Source organism: Muscardinus avellanarius (assembly GCF_963383645.1).
Source record: "Muscardinus avellanarius genome assembly, chromosome: 11".
NCBI classification, from domain to species: Eukaryota; Metazoa; Chordata; class Mammalia; order Rodentia; family Gliridae; genus Muscardinus; species Muscardinus avellanarius.
In genome coordinates, this window is record NC_137797.1 from 100,040,200 (window position 1) to 100,059,064 (window position 18,865).

General features: G+C 42.2%; 1 protein-coding gene across 1 annotated transcript in view; it reads left to right on the top strand.

The window, feature by feature from the left end:
* Window positions 1–241: 241 nt before the first annotated feature.
* The window catches only part of LOC308269613 (antigen WC1.1-like), a gene marked incomplete at both ends in the record, with an annotated part of 31,644 nt that continues 13,020 nt past the window's right edge, over window positions 242–18,865 (top strand). The window contains 12 exons of the mRNA XM_080704980.1: window positions 242–308; window positions 5,008–5,322; window positions 7,856–8,134; window positions 9,983–10,297; window positions 11,478–11,789; window positions 11,877–12,194; window positions 13,662–13,754; window positions 13,829–14,143; window positions 15,967–16,281; window positions 17,919–17,960; window positions 18,048–18,362; window positions 18,562–18,594. Of these exons, the coding sequence (XP_080561106.1) occupies window positions 242–308; window positions 5,008–5,322; window positions 7,856–8,134; window positions 9,983–10,297; window positions 11,478–11,789; window positions 11,877–12,194; window positions 13,662–13,754; window positions 13,829–14,143; window positions 15,967–16,281; window positions 17,919–17,960; window positions 18,048–18,362; window positions 18,562–18,594 (2,719 nt within the window). The remainder of the gene's footprint in view (window positions 309–5,007; window positions 5,323–7,855; window positions 8,135–9,982; window positions 10,298–11,477; window positions 11,790–11,876; window positions 12,195–13,661; window positions 13,755–13,828; window positions 14,144–15,966; window positions 16,282–17,918; window positions 17,961–18,047; window positions 18,363–18,561; window positions 18,595–18,865) is intronic.

Genomic DNA, 18,865 nt, shown 5'->3' on the forward strand with positions numbered 1-18,865 from the left:
TCACTTATAAGGAGATAATTAAGAAATTGGCAGCTAATTGGTGTTTGAACTCTAGAAAGTTTCCCTGGTATACAGCCTCTGGTGGAAGGGAAGATGTAAGCAGGGTTTCTATTGGCTGATGGATCATGGCATGTCAGGGCACAGGGCTATATAACCCCCTTCCTGCTGCAAGAGCCTCATTAGGGGCTGGAAGGGCTTCCTGTACTTAGGATGCTGAGGCTGTGACCTGGGGTGGGTGACCATGCATGAACACTGCTTTCTCCTTGGACTTGCTTTTCCCTTCCTTGCTGTCTTAGCAGGTACTCAAGGTAAGTATAAAATCATTCTGTAAGATGAGCAGAAGTGCTATATTAACTCCAAGGCTCTGGGGGATGGCCTCTGGGGGTATTAAAGACATTGACGCTCTATCTATTAGTTAGTTTTGACTAAATATGATCCTTAGGGACATAGAACACTGATTTTTTTCCCCTGTGGAGTCAAGGTTTTCAAAGTTCAGCAGTGCGGTGTTGTAAAGATAGAAAGCTCCCAGAATTGACCAGAATCTGTATTTCATTCCTGCCCAGTAAAACCTGAAAACTCAGAAGATGTCTGACCACTTCCCAGGCTTCTCATAGCAGTTAATGGCTGAGGGACGATCTCAGGCTGAGTCTCTGGTCTCTTCCTCCTGTGCTCTTGATTATGTCTCCCCACCAGACCGAATGTTGGTATTTCTGCTTCTTTAGCCTGTGAACTGGTGTGTGTGTGTGTGTGTGTGTGTGTGTGTGTGTGTGTGTGTGTGTGTGTTTGGGGGCATTGGGCTTAGGAGTGTTTGAAGAATATATGAAGGCTAATATGTGAACAGGTATACTTCTATAGAGTCAATTTTGTATATAGACATCCATAGAAATCACTCTAAACTAAGCTATTTGTTTATATGATGATGGTGGTGATAAGTGTGTATGTGTATATGTGATAAAGTCAGATATGTAAACCTCAATGCTTATTAAGAAATCTCTTCCAAATAGTAACACCCTAGATAACCCTGCACCTGCAGTCTGATTCTGACTTCAAGTTTCTTTTTCTCCCCCAAATATCTATACCTTAATTTTTTCCCACCTCACTGTAGTATTTCTCCAGTCCTGGGATCTTGGCAGAACTTCATCTTTCTGTGGATGTTGTTCTCCTTTGGATCTATGTGGGGATGGTCCTCCAATCCTACAGGCAGCAAAAACAGCTGACACAGACACATGTACTCCCAGATGGATTGATGTTGGCATGAAGACAGAAATATTCCATTGCTGTTAGAGTTTTGTTAACTTATCCCAGGTTAAAGGCGGTAGCTCTTATCTTAATACACCATTTATGGTCAACAGAAGCTTATGAAAATTATATCACTGAGATAATCTAGTATACGAATAAAGAGATCCAGGTTACAAACTTTGGGATGAGCTGCTCCTGGTCAAATTTGCCTTTCCCCGTGAGCATGTGAACTTGTTCTGGGATGTCCTGGTGAATTTTTTCCCTAGTGAAATCTGGTCTCCACTAGGCCTGTAGCTCGTCAGAGCTCAAGGTGTCAGTGCCTGAGCTTCTGAAATGAGAATCACCTGGCACATCCCCGGGGCGCTGGCTTTTGAGGGTGGACGTTGGTCTTGGATTTCTCAACAATGCTCTTCATGTCTCTGTTTCTTCTCTGTCCATTTCCCTCCATATTTTGGCCCCTCCAGCAAGAAGTCTCTGTTCTTCTTCACTGAAAAACTCCCATCAAAAGCAAAAGAGTTCTGTTCCCCACTCCCTTCTTTGTCTTGGAACACCCAGTTTCTTGAGTTTGGGTCATCTGTCAGTTCAATTCACGATTAAATACTTCCAAAGTTTATTTTGTGGTTAATTATAATCACTTTATAACTCTGAACCTTCCAATTCATGAATATATATCTCTGCTTTTTTTCACAGTGTTTTAAAAAATTACTCTTAACATTTGTTGTCTTGCACATGTTTTTATTTATTTATTCCTAGGTATTTGAGAATTTTGATTCTATTATAAATGGTACCACTTTTGAGTATGTAATTTTTTCACGCACATTTTACTCCTTTTTAAATATACTTTTATTGGTGTGCTGTAATTACACATCACAGTTAGGGTCAAAGTGATAGAAACACATGTTCATGCAGCACTTGGTATGTTTCCCTGCAGATTCCGCTCTGTTCCCTCCCCTTGCCTGCACATGGTATTGAGATTGACGTTGATAATTTGGTATATGGACATAGCATTATTTGAACGGTTTCTTTCATCAAGCCTTCTTTCTCTTCTACCCTCCATTCCTTCCCTTTGCCCCCTCCGTTGCTTTACTGGGATTTCTCCTTTATTTGGAGTTCCTTTAGTTTCCCAATTTCACTCTCACTTCTATATATAAGAGAAAAATGTATGACCATTCACTTTCTGTGACTGGTTAATCTCCACGGTTCCATCCATTTTACTGAAAATGATGTAATTTTGGTCTTCTTTATGGTAAGACCCCACTGTGTGTATATGCCACGGCTTTCCAATCCATTCATGTGTCCCATGGTTTGGTTCCTGTGAATTATGTCTGTACTGATTTCCACAGTGGCCGCACTAGTTTGCTGTCCTATTAGCAGTGTATGAGGGTTCCTATTTCCTCACCTCCTCATCAGCATTTATTATTGATTGTACTCTTGATAATTGCCAGTATAATTGAGGTTAGATGGAATCTCAGTGTACTTTTAATTTGCATCTCTCTGCTAATTTTATTGAACAGTTTTTTGTTTATTTATTGGCCTTTTGATTTCTGACAAGGGTGTCAAAAACATACTAGAGAAAATCCCCTTCAACAAATGGTGTTGGAAAAACTGCTTATCTATTTGTAGAAAAAAAGAAATTAAACCCTAATCTCTCACCCTGCACAAGTGTCAACTCAAGGTAGATCAAAGATCTAGAAATTATACCAGAGACTTTGCAATTACTTGAAGATGACATATGACCAATGCTTCATTATATAGACACTGGCAGAAACTTCCTCAATGAGACCCCCAAAGCTCAAAAAATTGTAATGAAAATTAATAAGTGGGATGGTATTAAGTTAAAAGCTTCTGTACATAATTTATTATTTTAAAAATTAACATTTTGTTTTGCGGGCCTGGGGATGGAACCCAGGGGCATTTGACCTCCGAGTTACACCCCCTGCCCTATTTTTTTATTCTTTATTTTGAAACCGGGTCTCATTGAGTTGCAAAGGGCCTCACTAAGTAGCTGAGGCTGTCTGTGAACCGCAATCCTCAGGTCTCAGCCTCCCGAATGCTGGTATTACAAGCGTGTGCCACCACGCCCGGCAACATTTTTATATTTTATACTTTAATTACAATCTATATAAATATTTTATGGTTTCCTATGTCACTTATTTGATCCATGGTGATCCATGATCACATAAGCGATCCATGTCACGTATTAGATCCATTTATACTTAACTTTATGGAAAATTTCCAGGTATCTTTGTGTGTTGCTTTTAATTTAATTTTCCTAAGTACAAAGAACATAATCTATATATTATATCAATAATTTTAAAATTTCTTAAGACATTCTTTAGCCTGGGAGGTAATTAATCTTGGTGAATATCCCATGTACATTTGGAATATAGATTATAGAATAGTATGGAATATAGAGTCTCTTACAAATTAGTTCAATTTGAAAGTATTGCCATTTCGAATATCTTTCTAAAATATTTTTCATGAAGTAGTTTTAGTGAAATATTAAAAATTAAACATAAGTGGAAAATTATACTCTGCAAACAATATAACATTGATTAAACACATAAAACATGTAAAAAGAGGTATACCATGTTTAAAAGTTGTAAAAGGTATGGTTAGGCTGATGGTAGACCTAATATTATCTATAGATTCAATGCAATGCTTACCAAAATCTTAGTTGGCTTTTTTTTTGGTAAAAATTGATCAGATGATTTTAAAATTCATATTGAAATGAAGGAATCTAGAATATTTCAACACTTACTATTAAGTTATAGTAATAAAAAATATGGCACATATATATAATCTATCAATAAAAAAGTTGTGAGTTCTTAAATAAATCCTCATATTTATGGCCAACTGATGTTCAAAAAGGTTACCAATTCTATTTTTTTCAATAAATGTTGTTTGGGCAACTAAATATCTATTTGCAAAAATTTGAAGTTGAGCTTTACCTCACACCATATACAAAACTGTATTCAATATGGATTCAAGATCTACATGTAAGAGATAGAAGATATAAAACTCTTTGGAGAAAACAAAAGAATAAATGTTTGTGACTTTAAGCTAGGCATGGCCTTCTTACCTAGGACATCAAAATACAAACAACTAAATTAAATAAAAATTGGACCTCACTTAAATTTAAAATTTTTTGTTCTTCAAATGACTTCATAAAAATGAAAATGCAATCCAGAGAATGCAATAAAACATTAAAAATCACATTATTTAGTAAAGAAATTGTATCTAGAATATATAAAAACTTACAATTACAAAAAAATAAAGTCTTGAGATTAAAAACACAAATAACTCAATTTAAAAATGGCCAAAGGATTTGGTGGAACATTTCTTAAAAAAAAAAAAAAACATATAAATGACCAATGAACACATGAAAAGATCTTCAAAGTTATTAGTCATAAAGGAAATGCAAATCAAAACTGTAATGAAATCTTACTCCCATCCACAAAGATGGCACATACAAAAAAAAAAATCACAAGATAATTACAAGTAGGTGAGAATGTAAAGAAATTTATTTATTTATTTTTATTTTTTGGTGGTACTGGTGTTTCTGGAAGCCCTTCTACCTCCGGGCTACACTCTCAGACTTATTTTATATTTTTATTTGGAAACGGTCCAGAGAGGCGGGCTTCGAACCTGCGCGATCCTCCTGTCTCCGCCTCCCAAGCGCGGGGATTACAAGCGTGTGCCACCACGCCCAGCGAGAATGTAAAGAAATTTAAACCCTCAACTACTGACAGAATTCTTTCTCCCCAGAGAGCCCACAGGTCCGCCTGACAAATGGGAATACACGCTGTGCAGGAAGAGTGGAGATCCTGCAGCAGGGCTCCTGGGGCACCATCTGTGATGACAACTGGGAGCTGAGCGATGCTCACGTGGTGTGCAGGCAGATGAGCTGCGGAGTGGCCCTCCTTGTTGCAAAAAATGAGTTCTTTGGAGCCGGATCGGGGCCCATCTGGCTGAATGGCCTTAGATGCACAGGAAAGGAGTCACATGTATGGAAGTGCCCTTCCTGGGGCCAGGGACAGCACAACTGCAGCCACCATCAGGACGCAGGAGTCATCTGCTCAGGTACGATCAGTACACTGTCCACTGCCTGGGAGACTGGAAAGTTCCAGGGAAGTAAGTGTGTGATGGACAGGATGTGGAGGACCGAGATATCCATCCACAGACCCTGACTGCTCATGTAGCTGAGGATCAGGGGCTTCATTTACTTCTGCCACTAGCCTCAACTGTGGCCCTTTTCTTCTCCACTTATCTCATCTGATAAGACAGTATATTCTAGCGTCTTCCCAATTAAACTCGATCATTTTGGTTTTTATAATTTTCTTTTTAAAGAGTGAATCACCTGTAATCAAAACACATGCTTTCTCTGAGTCTGTTAGAGGGAGGCATGAAGGCAAGGCTGAGCTTTTCTTGGTTTCATTGGGTGTTTCCAAATGTAGCGTGTGAGGCACTCTTGTGCACTGGGATAGTGGGTCCAGCTTTGTGTATCAAACATATTTGAGTTGATTTTCTGCTCTTTGTAATGAGAATCCTTGCTCAAAGATTCAGCGTTACATTATCTTCAATGTCTTCAGTCTCAACAAAATCCTCTGGTAATAAGTTTACTTTATATAACGTGTTAAAACTCAAAGCACAATGTTTACAATTCAGGGGTAGAAGACAACTGCTTAAGGAGACCTTGGAAAATGGCCAGGTAAATGCCGACCATTATAATCTTTAGTCATGGTCAAGTGATCACATATGTCACTCTTCAGTATTCAAGCAGAAGATTCAAGAAGAATGATCATATATGATCATTCTGTATTGATATTATAGAATCCTAGGTGAATCAACCACAGAACTTAAATGACTTAAATCCCACGATTCTAGATTGCACAGAGTAATAAGTAGAATATGGCATTATTAATAAGTAGTAATGCATAGAATATTAATATTTTATATTTATATAAAATATTTGCATGCTTTTATTCATGTACATATTTTTATATAAGCCAAGCCAGGAATGAGAAAGGAATCACATGAAATTGATGGCATATTCACCTCAACCATCTGGTATTGCAGGAAAAGGATCAAGTTTTTCTTAAATTCCTATATATCACTGACATATTACGAAAAGGATATTAATTTTGCAATTAAAAAAATCAGTTTTTAAAGTACGATAGTATCAGTTTAGTACCTATTTAACCAAAAGCCCAAGAATACCGCACTGATACCCATATTTTGGAATTAGGTGACCAATGGTGTGTAGAACCAGGTACAGCTGTAGGTGAATCACACTGTGTGCTGTTTATATTTTATTATTTGCAATGGAGTTCTTCCATTTCTGAGAATTACATAGTGTTGGCAACTGGCTGTGATTTCTGAATTATGTATATTTTATTTTTTATTTTTGGTGGTACTGGGGGTGGAACCCAGGGGCTTTTCTACCTCCAGGCTATACTCCCAGACCTATTTTATACTTTATTCGGATTCAGGGTCTCACTAAGTTGCTGAGAGCCTCACTAAGTAGCTGAGGCTGGCTTTGAACCTGTGCGATCCTCCTGTCTCAGCCTCCCAAGTATGGGGATTACAAGCGTGTGCTACCACGCCTGGCATTGAATCATGTATATTTTAAATAATCTGTTCTAAGGATTTAGATGCATGTTACTTCATAATACAATACCTAGAACATAGCAAATGCTCAATAAATATTGTAAAGATAAGCAAAAGGACTGTTGAGTCTTCAGTGATGCTGCTGTTCAGATCACCTCAGGGTCTTTGTCCAATGAAGTTTCCAAGTCTCAGTGTGTGAATTTTACTTTATCATGGCCATGCTCCTAATTTTCATCAAGGGGAATTAAGCAAAAGTTCCTTGCAAGCGTTTTATATTAGACTGGAAATCAGTGCCTAAGACCCAGATATCATCATAGCAACTTAACTAGAGGGGATAGTAATCAGATTTCCGTATGGTTATTCTCATTCCAATTTTTAGTATATGTGCTGCTGAAGTGGGCACGGTTATTCTCAAATAGAATATAGCAAATTGGTAGTGCTCTTTCATCTGAGTCCACCATTCCACCAGCCTTCAAGGAGGAAGAAATATGCCATTTACAATGAACAGAAAACAAAGGAAGTAGTGAGACTGAAGGGAAGTCAGTGTAAGTTGTGAACTTTCAATAAATACTGAATTTTAAAATTCATTAGCAAATGTTAATTTAGTTGGCATTGTTATTCAGGAACAGAGGCATGGGGGATAAAATAGTGAAAAAGATAAGCTTCCTATTTGTATTAATTAAGGTTACATTCAGGATAAAGAGATGGATCTTAGAATAGGAAGAAGATAGATGATAGGTATCCTTTTAACTCACAAATGAATGTTGTTTAAGTAAACACACACACACACACACACACACACACACACACACACACACACACACACATTTATGGAATCAGGAATTTTGAACTGACCCAAAAAAATTCCTCCTGAATTTATCTTCAAACACTTCCTTACCCAAGTAGCATTCTGACACCCCAGGAAAAGACCATCTTCATCACCATTATCTTCTCCTCATTTCGGTCAGATCATGGCCATTCACTGTGTTTGTCTTTTCTCCCACAGGATTTGTGCGTCTGGTTGGGGGAGACGGGCACTGCTCAGGCCGGGTCGAGGTGAATCCTGGAGATGGCTGGATTCTGGTTTCTGATATAAACTTCACGCTGCCCAATGCTCAGGTCATCTGTGAGGAGATGGGATGTGGCAAGGCTGTGTCTGTCTTGGGGAATGTGTCCAAAAAGGCCAGTGCCCGGGTCTGGGATGAGGAGTTCCAGTGTGTGGGGCAGGAGCCCGAGTTCTGGTTGTGCCCCAGAGTGCCCTGTCCTGGAGGCCGCTGCCACCGCGGTGGGTTCGTTGAGATTGTCTGTTCAGGTGAGACTCAGAAAGGGATTTTAACCACCCTGCATACTCTTCTAATATTTCTTGTACTATGTTTTCTTTTTCTCTTCCTCTCGTTCCCATTCTTCCTCCTTCTCGTGTCTCACTTTTTCTCAATATACTTTCCCTCTCACTTCTCCTCGTTTCTTTCTTTCCTTCTTCCTCTCCCCCTTCTTCCCAACCTTTCCTCTCTAAGACTCCAGTTCTTCATGTTAGACCTCTTTAGTATGTTCCATTTGTTTCTGGGGCTTTGTTTCTTTCCGACTTGTTTGCCTTCTGTGTTTTTGTTTGGAAATTTCCTATTGGCCTGAATTCTACGACACTAATTCTGTCCTCGTTTCTGTCTAAACATCTTTTCAACTTGTTCATTAATTCTTAAGTTTAGACATTTTGGTTTCAGGTAGCAACCATTTCTTTGGTGCTTTTTATACAACTAAAATTTACATATATATATATATATATATATATTCTTTTACCATTTATTTCCCCATTTCTTCTCTTTTCTAAACACATTCATTAGCGGTCATTGTCTACTACCTTCAGCGTCTTAAACACAAACGTTTCTATTTTCTCTGATCTTATGTTTTCATTTTGTTAATTTGTCAAGTAATGACTCCTCCTTACATATCATGCAATTTTTATTGAATGACAGAAATTGAGTATTAAATAGTTCTTTTTACATTTCCCGTGTTTTTAGTTGTACCTACTAGGGGCATCGCCCTGCTGTGAATAACTCCATTCTTTATGGAAGCAGAAGTTCTAGGTTTTATTCATTTCCTTACCACTTGTTTAAAGTGAAATATTAACAGGCAGTACTTAACCTCTCTACTAGTTTTGTCAGGTGTGAAAAGAGGTGAATAACAATACAGTGTCTGTGTGGTGTTTATTTGCTTTCAGAGTGGGAATATAACCTATCTCTGCTCTGAGGTAGGGTTAGAAACAAACTTTCCCCTCCAGACAGCAACAAACTCCAAATTTTAAAGAAAGCGACTCCTGACAGGAAGTTCAAGCAGAGAGAAGATACGCTTGGGGGAAGAAACAACACCGTGAAACTTCTGGAGAAATCGGACCAACATCAATATTACTTGACACAATATCTCATGTGAGGTATCCCAATGTACTCACAGAAGAGCACATGTTTTGAAATTATCCAGTCTACAGTTTTAAACCTACACTCAGAGTGAAATATTCTTAGGTAAACTGTGGCCTGCTTCAGGCTACAGTCATTTTTTTGTTTGGAATGACAAAGCTCCTCTGACTCTGCGTAGCTTCACGGTTACCACCCAAGACTTTTGATTTCAGTGAAATCCATAGTTTCAGTAATTTCATTCCTTGTGTTTGAATCCTTCTAAATCCCAGGCCAAGGGCACTGTAGTGTGTTGGGTTTATCAGAAGTCAATCCAGGGGCTGGTCTATTAGAGTGATCATTAGGGCTCATAATGAAAGACAGTCAACTACTTAGCGTGGGATTCTGACATTTCCAGTATGCTTTCTCCTATCATATGCAGGACTATGTGAATCAGAATGCTCAATCTTATGGGAAAGAAGCAGCTTCTAGTTGAGACTACTCACTGGATTATTTTCCACTTAATTATATCTCCTGTTTTCCAATTCTATTAATCCTCTGATCACTTTTGTTTCAGTAGAAACCAGACCCTGCTGCTGTCCTGGTGCAGTGACTCCATGTCTGACTAGCGGGCTCTATAGCCTCCGAGTGGAGCACACCACTGCTTGGTTGTTTGGGTTCCACAGGACCAGAAAATCCTTGCGATTCCCTGTGCAAAGGAAGTCATTTGCATCTTTCTTTCTCCTCAGTGAACCCACAACTCCGCCTAGTAGAGGGAGGCAGTCATTGTGATGGAAGAGTGGAGATCTATCACCAGGATTCCTGGGGCACCATCTGTGATTACAACTGGGACATGAATGATGCACAGGTTGTATGCAGGCAGCTGGGCTGTGGCACAGCCCTCGAAGCTGTGGTCTCTGCTCATTTTGGAGAGGGATCAGGACCCATCTGGATGGTCAATGTGAACTGCACAGGAGAGGAGTCTCACGTGTGGAAGTGCCCCTCCCCACGATGGGGCAAGTCCTACTGCAAGCACAACAGGGATGTGGGAGTCATCTGCTCAGGTATGACCAATGTCTGTCCGCTGCCTGGAAGAATAAAAGAAAATCCAGGGAAGTGTGTGTTTAGGAGTCTAGAAGACCCTGACTGCTGACATAGCGGGACTGATCATGGGACTGGAGACTGAACTCAGGGACATTCTATCACCGCCAGGATGATTTTATTTGAAAACAGGGTCTTGCTACATTTCTGGGCCTCACTAAGTTACTGAGGTTGGTCTTGAACCTGTCTTCTTTCTCTCTCAGCCTTTCAAGGGGATTATAGGCATGCACCACCATGCCTGGCCATTTTTTTTTTTTTAATCTCTTAAGAAAGGCAATCCTGCTGCATATCTTCATTACAAATCTTATTATTACATAACAAGTTCACATCTGTAGCCAGAGGTCTCCCAAGTGCTCTGAACACATACTTGAAATAATTTCCCAGTCATCTTTTTAGAATATCTTATGGTTTTCTCAAATTATCCTCACGAGTATCAAAATAATGCCTCAAAACCAACAGAAAAAGGAAATAAAATGCTCAAATACCTTATTCACTTCCTATCCAGCTTCTATATTTTATTTCTGTCTTCTGTAGTAGAAAGTCTGATGTAAAAATACCCTGGCTATTTTAGTTAAGGTAAGCTGGTTTCTACCTTAGTCTCATACTTTTTAGTGGGCCTTTATCTCATGTCTAAATAGAGAGTAACTGTAAATTGTAAGGTTTTGATAAATATGGATTTTTTCAAATGAAAAAATGAAGGCTAACTTAGTTGACATTATTGTCCAGAGGCTGAAAATTTCTGGGGGATAAAATAGTGATAAAGATAAGCCTAGTCTTTTTATTCATCATTTTATGTTTAGTGGATACACATACATCACACAAAAGTAGACTAAAATAGACTGAGAACAGACAGGTACACACATAGGTATATTTCTCTCTCTCTCTCTCTCTCTCTCTCTCTCTCTTTCTCTCTCTCTCTCTCTCTCTGTGTGTGTGTGTGTGATTCATCCATTCTGAACTGAAACTACAAGTTTCTCTTGATTTCTCTTGACACTGACTCATTGGTTTTCAATTCTGAGACCAACAGTTGAATTCTCTCCCCATATCCCATCCATGGGAAAAGAAAACCTTTCACATCATTGCTTATAATATGTTGTTTATAAATTCTAAGCCAAGGATGTTCAGTTCATTTTCTCTCCCTAGGATTTGTGCATCTTGCAGGAGGAAATGGACCCTGCTCTGGTCTGGTGGAAATAAATGCTGGAGGAGTCTGGACTCCACTGTCTGATGGGAACTTCAGGCTGCCCACGGCCCAGGTCATCTGTGCAGAGCTGGGCTGTGGCAAGGCTGGGTCTGTCCTGAAGGGGAACATGCCCTTCACAGAGCCCAGTGCACAGATCTGGGCTGAGGAGTTCCAGTGTGCGGGGCAGGAGCCTGGGCTCTGGTTCTGCCCCAGAGTGCCATGTCCTGGAGGCCGCTGCAACCACAGTGGGGCTGTGCACCTAGTCTGCTCAGGTGAGATCACAGCAGGGTTTCACCTCCTGCACACTCTGCTGGGGTCAGAAGAATGTGAGCTGTTGCTGAAGTCCTGTCTCCTCCCAGAGTACACACAAGTGCGGCTGGTGACAAACGACACCTCTCAGTGTGCGGGTCAGGTGGAGATGGAGACCTCTGCAGGCCGGAGGACACTCTGTGCCTCCCACTGGACGGTGGCCAATGCCAATGTGGTGTGTCATCAGCTGGGCTGTGGCGTCGCCGTCGCCATCCCCACAGGAGCGTCCTTTGTCGACAGAGGCGCTGAGATCTGGAAAGGCCGATTCCACTGCTCAGGGGCCGAGTCTTCCTTATGGAATTGCCCTGTGACTGCCCTGGGCCTTCCCACCTGTGCCCCAGGGAACACGGCCTGGGTGGTCTGCTCAGGTAAGAGAGTGGTCAGGGTGGCAGGACTTGGTGCTCTTTGTGTAAGGGCAGAGGCCCTACCGCTGACTGCAAAGAGAGACATCCTATGGGGAAATATGCGTCTTTTCGATTATTATTTATCTTTTAGGCCATGTCAAGGGACATTAATAGGAATATTTTTTATTTTTATTTTTATTTTTTTAATTTTTTTTTTTGGTGGAACTGGGGTTCCTGGAAGCCCTTCTACCTCTGGGCTACACTCCCAGACCTATTTTATATTTTTGAAACAGGGTCTCTTAAACCAGCGTGGCTGGCTACGAACCTGCGCGATCCTCCTGTCTCCGCCTCCCAAGCGCGGGGATTACAAGCGTGCGCCACCACGCCCGGCTGGAATATTTTTTAAAATAAGCATTATTATTTAATTGCAATTCATTGAGAGCGATGTATAACAATGAATACATAGTTCTTTCAAACACCTCAACCCACAGGTGCAAAGAAAACATTAGCAATTTTCCAGAAATCACCTGCACATCTCACCAGTCACTAAGACTTCCATCCCCTCCAAAGAAAATCACTCAGTATTTCTGCCAAGGAATATTTTTATGGGGTTTGGACCTTTATATAAAAATCACACGTTTTGTTCTCCTTTGTGTCTAATTTTTGGGCTTAAGGTCAAGTTTCTAATTTGCCCACATTGTTGTTTGTAGTAGACCTTCATTCATTTTTACTACTGTCGAACGTTCCGCCGAATGACCTTATGACCACCTACTGGTCCATTCAACTGATGGTAGAGATCTGAGTTATTTCTACTCCTTGACTATTATGAATAATGATGCTACAGATTATATATACAGATGAATATTTATAGTGTTTCAGTCAGCTTACCTGACGCTGTGACTAAAACACCCGACATGTACAATTTAGAGGGGGAAAACTTTATTTGGGGTTATAATTTTTGAGCTCAGTCCATGGGCAGCTGGCTCCAAGGCAGAAACCTTGGGGACAGGACACACGGTGGAGCCAGTTTCAGTCATGGTGCCTAGAAGCAGAGGAAGGGACCGGGAACTTACATAGTCCCCCAGGCTACACCCTGCTGGTCAACTTTGAGTGAATATACATGTTCCCCCAGCCCTGGGATCAGGCAAACTCTCTGCTGAGCTTTTCAGAATCTTAGCTATTAAAAGGGCAGATGCTGCAAGGGTAAAATAACTTAGATCTTTGCCTCTGTTTAGTTTGATTCCAAAATGTTCTTGTCTTAAAAGCTCTGTATTCTTTTCACAGTACAGACGTATTTCCACCTTCCTAATCTCTTTCATAGTGTTGGTTAAGGCAGAGCAGTCTGGCATGGCCAGAAGCAGAAACCTCCACGTAGGAGATGAGCCTAAGTATAGGAGATCCCTGCCCCTGTGTCATCGCTCCCATCTCAGATGTCCTCACTAGATCATTACTTGGTTTAATCCACTTCCTGCCCTCTCGCTCTTTCTGCAGGAAACCAGACTCAGTTGCTGCCCCAGTGCAATGACTCCTGGTCTGAGCCCTCAGGCTCTGCAGCCTCTGAGGGGCGCGCCACCCACTGCTCAGGTGCGGAGGATGCCCAGCTGTGTCTCATCTCATCCCCTGTGGGAATGCCTGTTGACACTCTCATGTCTTCTCAGACAGCAGACAGATCCGGTTGGTGAATGGGGCAGACCGCTGTGCAGGGAGAGTGGAGATCCTGCAGCAGGCCTCCTGGGGCTCCATCTGTGATGACAGCTGGGACCTGAGAGACGCCCATGTGGTGTGCAGGCAGCTGGGCTGCGGAGTGGCCCTGGAAGCCACAGGGTCTGCTGGCTTTGGGGAGGGATCCGGGCCCATCTGGCTGGACGAGCTGAACTGCACAGGAGAGGAGGCCCAGGTGTGGAGGTGTCCTTCCCATGGCTGGGACCGGCACGACTGCAGACACAAGGAGGATGCGGGGGTCATCTGCTCAGGTGTGAGCTGCACACTGTGTGCAGGCTGAAGGGATGGTCTGAGCCTGGGTAGGGGTGGGACAGTTGTTCATGCGCTGGTATTGGGAAATGGTTTTGGAAAATGTATTGGAAAATAGCTTTGGTGGGGCGCAGACACTCAGGCAGGGAGGAGGCAGTTGTTACCCTGCAGAGTTCAGGGCACTAAAAGTGATTAGCAAGAACACAAGAGAGTTGTAGCCCAGGGCCTTCGTATTTTAAAGACAAGCTTACATAATAAATAACTTCTAGCAAACAGGCTAAAATTCCCCAAGGATGCAGGATGATGGCACAGGTCAAAGAGGGCTAATACTATGTGACCCCTAGCTTTGTTAATCAAGTAACATATTTGGGGTCTTAACAGAGACCTGGGCTTGCACAGGAAACAGGGGCAGGCCTATACCTGCATCAGGTCAGGAGCAAATGGAAGGACTAAACAGAATGTAAGATAAGTGAGTCCTCATAATCATATCAAAAGGTTTGTTGTGGAGTTAATGGGCGGATCTACACCTAGTCGGGTGGGGAAGACTATTGGTTAAAGCAAAGAAGGGAGATAATGATCTTTATAAAACTGTTCGGGTATTCAAAAACTTCAATGTCTTACCTTCAAGGCACTCCACTACGTCACTCTTTCTCTCTCTCTGACGTAGTGCTTTACAATTTCTGTCCCTCCTTTCTACCTTTGTAATAATAAAATTGCTTAAGCTTATAGCAGAACAGTTCTGGCTATGATTTTCTAAAAGTAGCTAAGAACAAGAACCCGTGTCCCCATCTCACACCGTTACAGTTCACAGGGGGAGAGGGGAGCAGACTCCTTCATAAAGCCTGTCCTTCCCGCGGACAGAAGATGAGGTGCCGCCATCTCCTCCTGCAGTGGCTGAGCCTCTGGTCCTTCATCTCAGCACCCTGTCCTGACACAATCATTCACTACAGTTCCCACTGGAAAGCAGAGCTCACTCTTCAGTTATCTATGGATACAAATTTGAGAACCATTCTATTGGTTTCCTATTGATACCGGAACAAATTGCCAACAAGTTAGTGGCTAAAAATAACACACATTTACCATCTTAAAGTTGTGTAGACGTCTGCCCTGGATCTGGCTGGGCTAAAAGTAGGATGTCAGCAGGGTTTTATTCCTCTGAGGCTTTGGAAAGAGTCATTTCTCTGCCTTTTCCAGCTTCTAGAAGCTGCTTGCGTTCCTCGGCTCATGGTCCCTTCTGTCTTAGTTTAGATCAACTAGACTGCAACTCTGATTATTCTTCTGTGGTCACATCTCCTGCTGGCCAGAGCTGAAAACAATGATCTGCTTTTAGGGACACAGGTCCAAGGATATTGTGTAGATTGATTCAGTTTTTAATCCAGGACAGTCTAAGATAATATTACTATGAAATTTCCTTACCTTAATCCAAGATATTACTATGAAACTTCCTTATCTTAATCCTCTTCACAAAATCCCTTTGCCATACCAGGCAACATATTAAGAGGTTCTAAGGATCAAGAATTGGATGTGTCTAAGGTTTTCTTTTTCCATGCTGCCATTCACAGGAGCATGTCAAATGTTTAACCGGGAATCAGGGTTTGGCTTTTTTATTCCCCTCAATCAATATTGTTGCCTGTTTATTTTCCACTACATAATTGTGGTAGAAATAGAAAGGCAGATACAAGTTGGTAAAAGGGATGGAATTTTAGTCTTTATCTCAGTGGAAGATTCCTCTGCAGTCATCAATGCATGTTCACTAATTAGAGCTGGAAACAGAAGGTCTGTAAGAGCTGAATTCTCACTGTGTCCTGTCTTCTCTTGGTTTCAGAGTCCCTGGCCCTCAGGATGGTGAGTGAGGACCAGGAGTGTGCTGGCTGGCTGGAGGTTTTCTACAACCAGACCTGGGGCAGTGTCTGCCGCAGCCCCATGGAAGACGTGACCTTGTCTGTGATCTGCAGACAGCTTGGCTGTGGCAACAGTGGGGCTGTCAACTATTCCGTTGCTCTTAGGGGAGGTTCTAGACCTCAGTGGGTGGATGGAATCCACTGCCAGAAAACCGATACCTCTCTCTGGCAGTGTTCTTCAGATCCCTGGAAATACAGATCTTGCTCTTCAAAGGAGGAAGCTTACATCACATGTGCAGGTGACCCACTGTCTGTTTCTGGGTGTCTGTCCTGTCCATGTTGGTTGCTGTTAAGGAAAATTCGTATTTTCAAATATAAGAGATACGTTAGAAAAAGTCAAATGAGAGAATTTTGGATAAGGGTTATTTAATCCACAAGGAACAACCCAACAGAAGTCCTGCCATCATTCTAGAGATAGTCCCTGCATAGTGTTCGGGGTTTGACAGGATGTTATGGGGAATATATGTCATTTCTAGTATTTCAAGACAAGTTCTCTGTCTATATCTGCTTTCACTATATTGTTTTGTATTAGTGTATATTTCTTTTGGTTTCAATTCTTTTATGAATTTTTTAAGTATCTGCTCATGTACTATTTTTTTTTTTTTGGTGGTACTGGGGTTCCTGGAAGCCCTTCTACCTCCAGGCTACACTCCCAGACCTATTTTATATTTTTGAAAGAGGGTCTCCTAAGCCAGTGCACGCGGCTGGCTTCGAACCTATGCGATCCTCCTGTCTCGGCCTCCCAAGCGCGGGGATTACAAGCGTGCACCACCACGCCTGGCCTCATGTACTATTTTCATCAGTGTATTTATTTGAGTTTTGTGCCGACATTTCTATTAGCTAGCTCTTGTCTAGTGATTTATCTTCCTCTAAATACTACTATTCTATTCCTTTCATAGAATAGTAATCTTTCTATTGTCTTGATCTGTTTTACAATTTTCCATTGGAATTAAATAGAATATTGAATACAAATTACTTTTGTGATTATACACTAAATATATATTTGTGGTACGGGGGTGGGGTGGAACTCAGGGGCCTTTCTACCTCTGGGCTACACTCCCAGACCTTTTTTATACTGTATTTGGAAACAGGGTCTCACTAAGTTGCTGAGAGCCTCACTAAGTAGCTGAGGCTGGCTTCAGATCTGTGTGATCCTCCTGTCTCAGCCTTCTAAGCGCGGGGATTACAAGCATGTGCCACCATGCCTGGCTGCACTAAATATATTTTAAATGCTGAATATTTATTACCACAAACTATTCACATTCATTTATAGTTCCTTTATTAACCTACTAATTAGAATGACAAGGAATTGCGTTTCAGCAGACTTCAATCATCTATTCATTGACTCAATAAATAAATAATAAATATATATATATATTTATATATATATATATTTATTTACACACACACATAGGGGCAAGGTAATATTGGTAATCTTCATGGAAAGTTAGATAAATGTTGATAATCTTCATAGAAGACTCTCCACGTGTGCTGTTGATGAATGCATGGGACATACCAGGCAGGGTTTGAATAGCAGTAAGAGGGAACAGATAGGCAAGGTCCTGTCTCTTGAGAAGCTTACATTCGGGCCTGTGTGAGCCTCTGAAGGCCCATGTGCTTTCGTGTTTGTGTTTGTGTTTTTTTTTTTTCTGAGAATGAGGAGACTGATACACAAGTCAACTGAGAGAATGTTGTCAGATAGTGGCAGAGATATACTCCAGCGACTGTCTCAGTGACACTGTCAGCTGGAGGACTTAGGAAGCTTCTTCCCTCCACCTGTCACCTGGTCTGAGCCCAAGACCTTAGAATGATTTGTCTGGGAAGGCACCAGCTTGGTGAGCCCTAACCCAGTGTTTTCTGCTTTCTGATCCAACAGGAATGAGACCCAAGAGCTGTCCAGTTGCGGCCCCCTGCACAGGTACAGTGGCCCTCACACTTCTCCCAGGGCTCCCAGGGCTCCTTCCTCCCACCATGGCAGAGAGAAGAATATCTTCTGCCTTTTCAGACAAAGAGAAGCTTCGTCTGAGGGGAGGAGACAGCGAGTGCTCAGGGCGCGTGGAGGTGTGGCATGCGGGCTCCTGGGGCACAGTGTGTGATGACTCCTGGAGCCTGGCGGAGGCCCAGGTGGTGTGCAGGCAGCTGGGCTGTGGCGCTGCCCTGGATGCTCCAGGCTGGGCCGCCTTTGGCTCTGGAAACGGCAGCATTTGGCTGGATGAGGTGCAGTGCCGGGGCCTGGAGCCCTCTCTGTGGGCCTGTGCTGCTGCGCCCTGGGGACAGAGTGACTGCAAGCACGAGGAAGACGCTGGTGTGAGGTGCTCAGGTGAGAGGGGACAGGAGAGATGTGAGGGGGGAGGGGGTGTCGGTATCCAAAGCCTCCCAGGCTACCTGGGATCTGCAGAGGTCGTGCCCTGACCTGCTGGCCTCTGAGAAAGGACCATGGACCAGTGAAGATGTTGTGACCTGATGACATCCCCAGGCTACCCCAGTGCACTGACCCATCTTCCTCCTCTTCTCTCCAGGTGTGAGGACACCGGCTCCCCCGACTCCTGGAAGTAAGTGGTTCTTCTGCTCTGAACATGTGATGGAGGACACAGTCAGATTTTCAAGGTCCTTACCATGGAATCTATATATTTATGGTAAAATTACAGAAGGTCTAGTGATGAGGTGAAGCTAGCAGCCACATTAAGCGGTAGCAGCCATACATCACCAGAGCCTCACCAGCACTGACTAATACAAACCCCTTTAACCAGATCTTGAAGACAATGGGATCTCAGGGTGGGCTTTGGGTTGGGTGCATCTTAGGTGTACTGTATCTCAACTAGG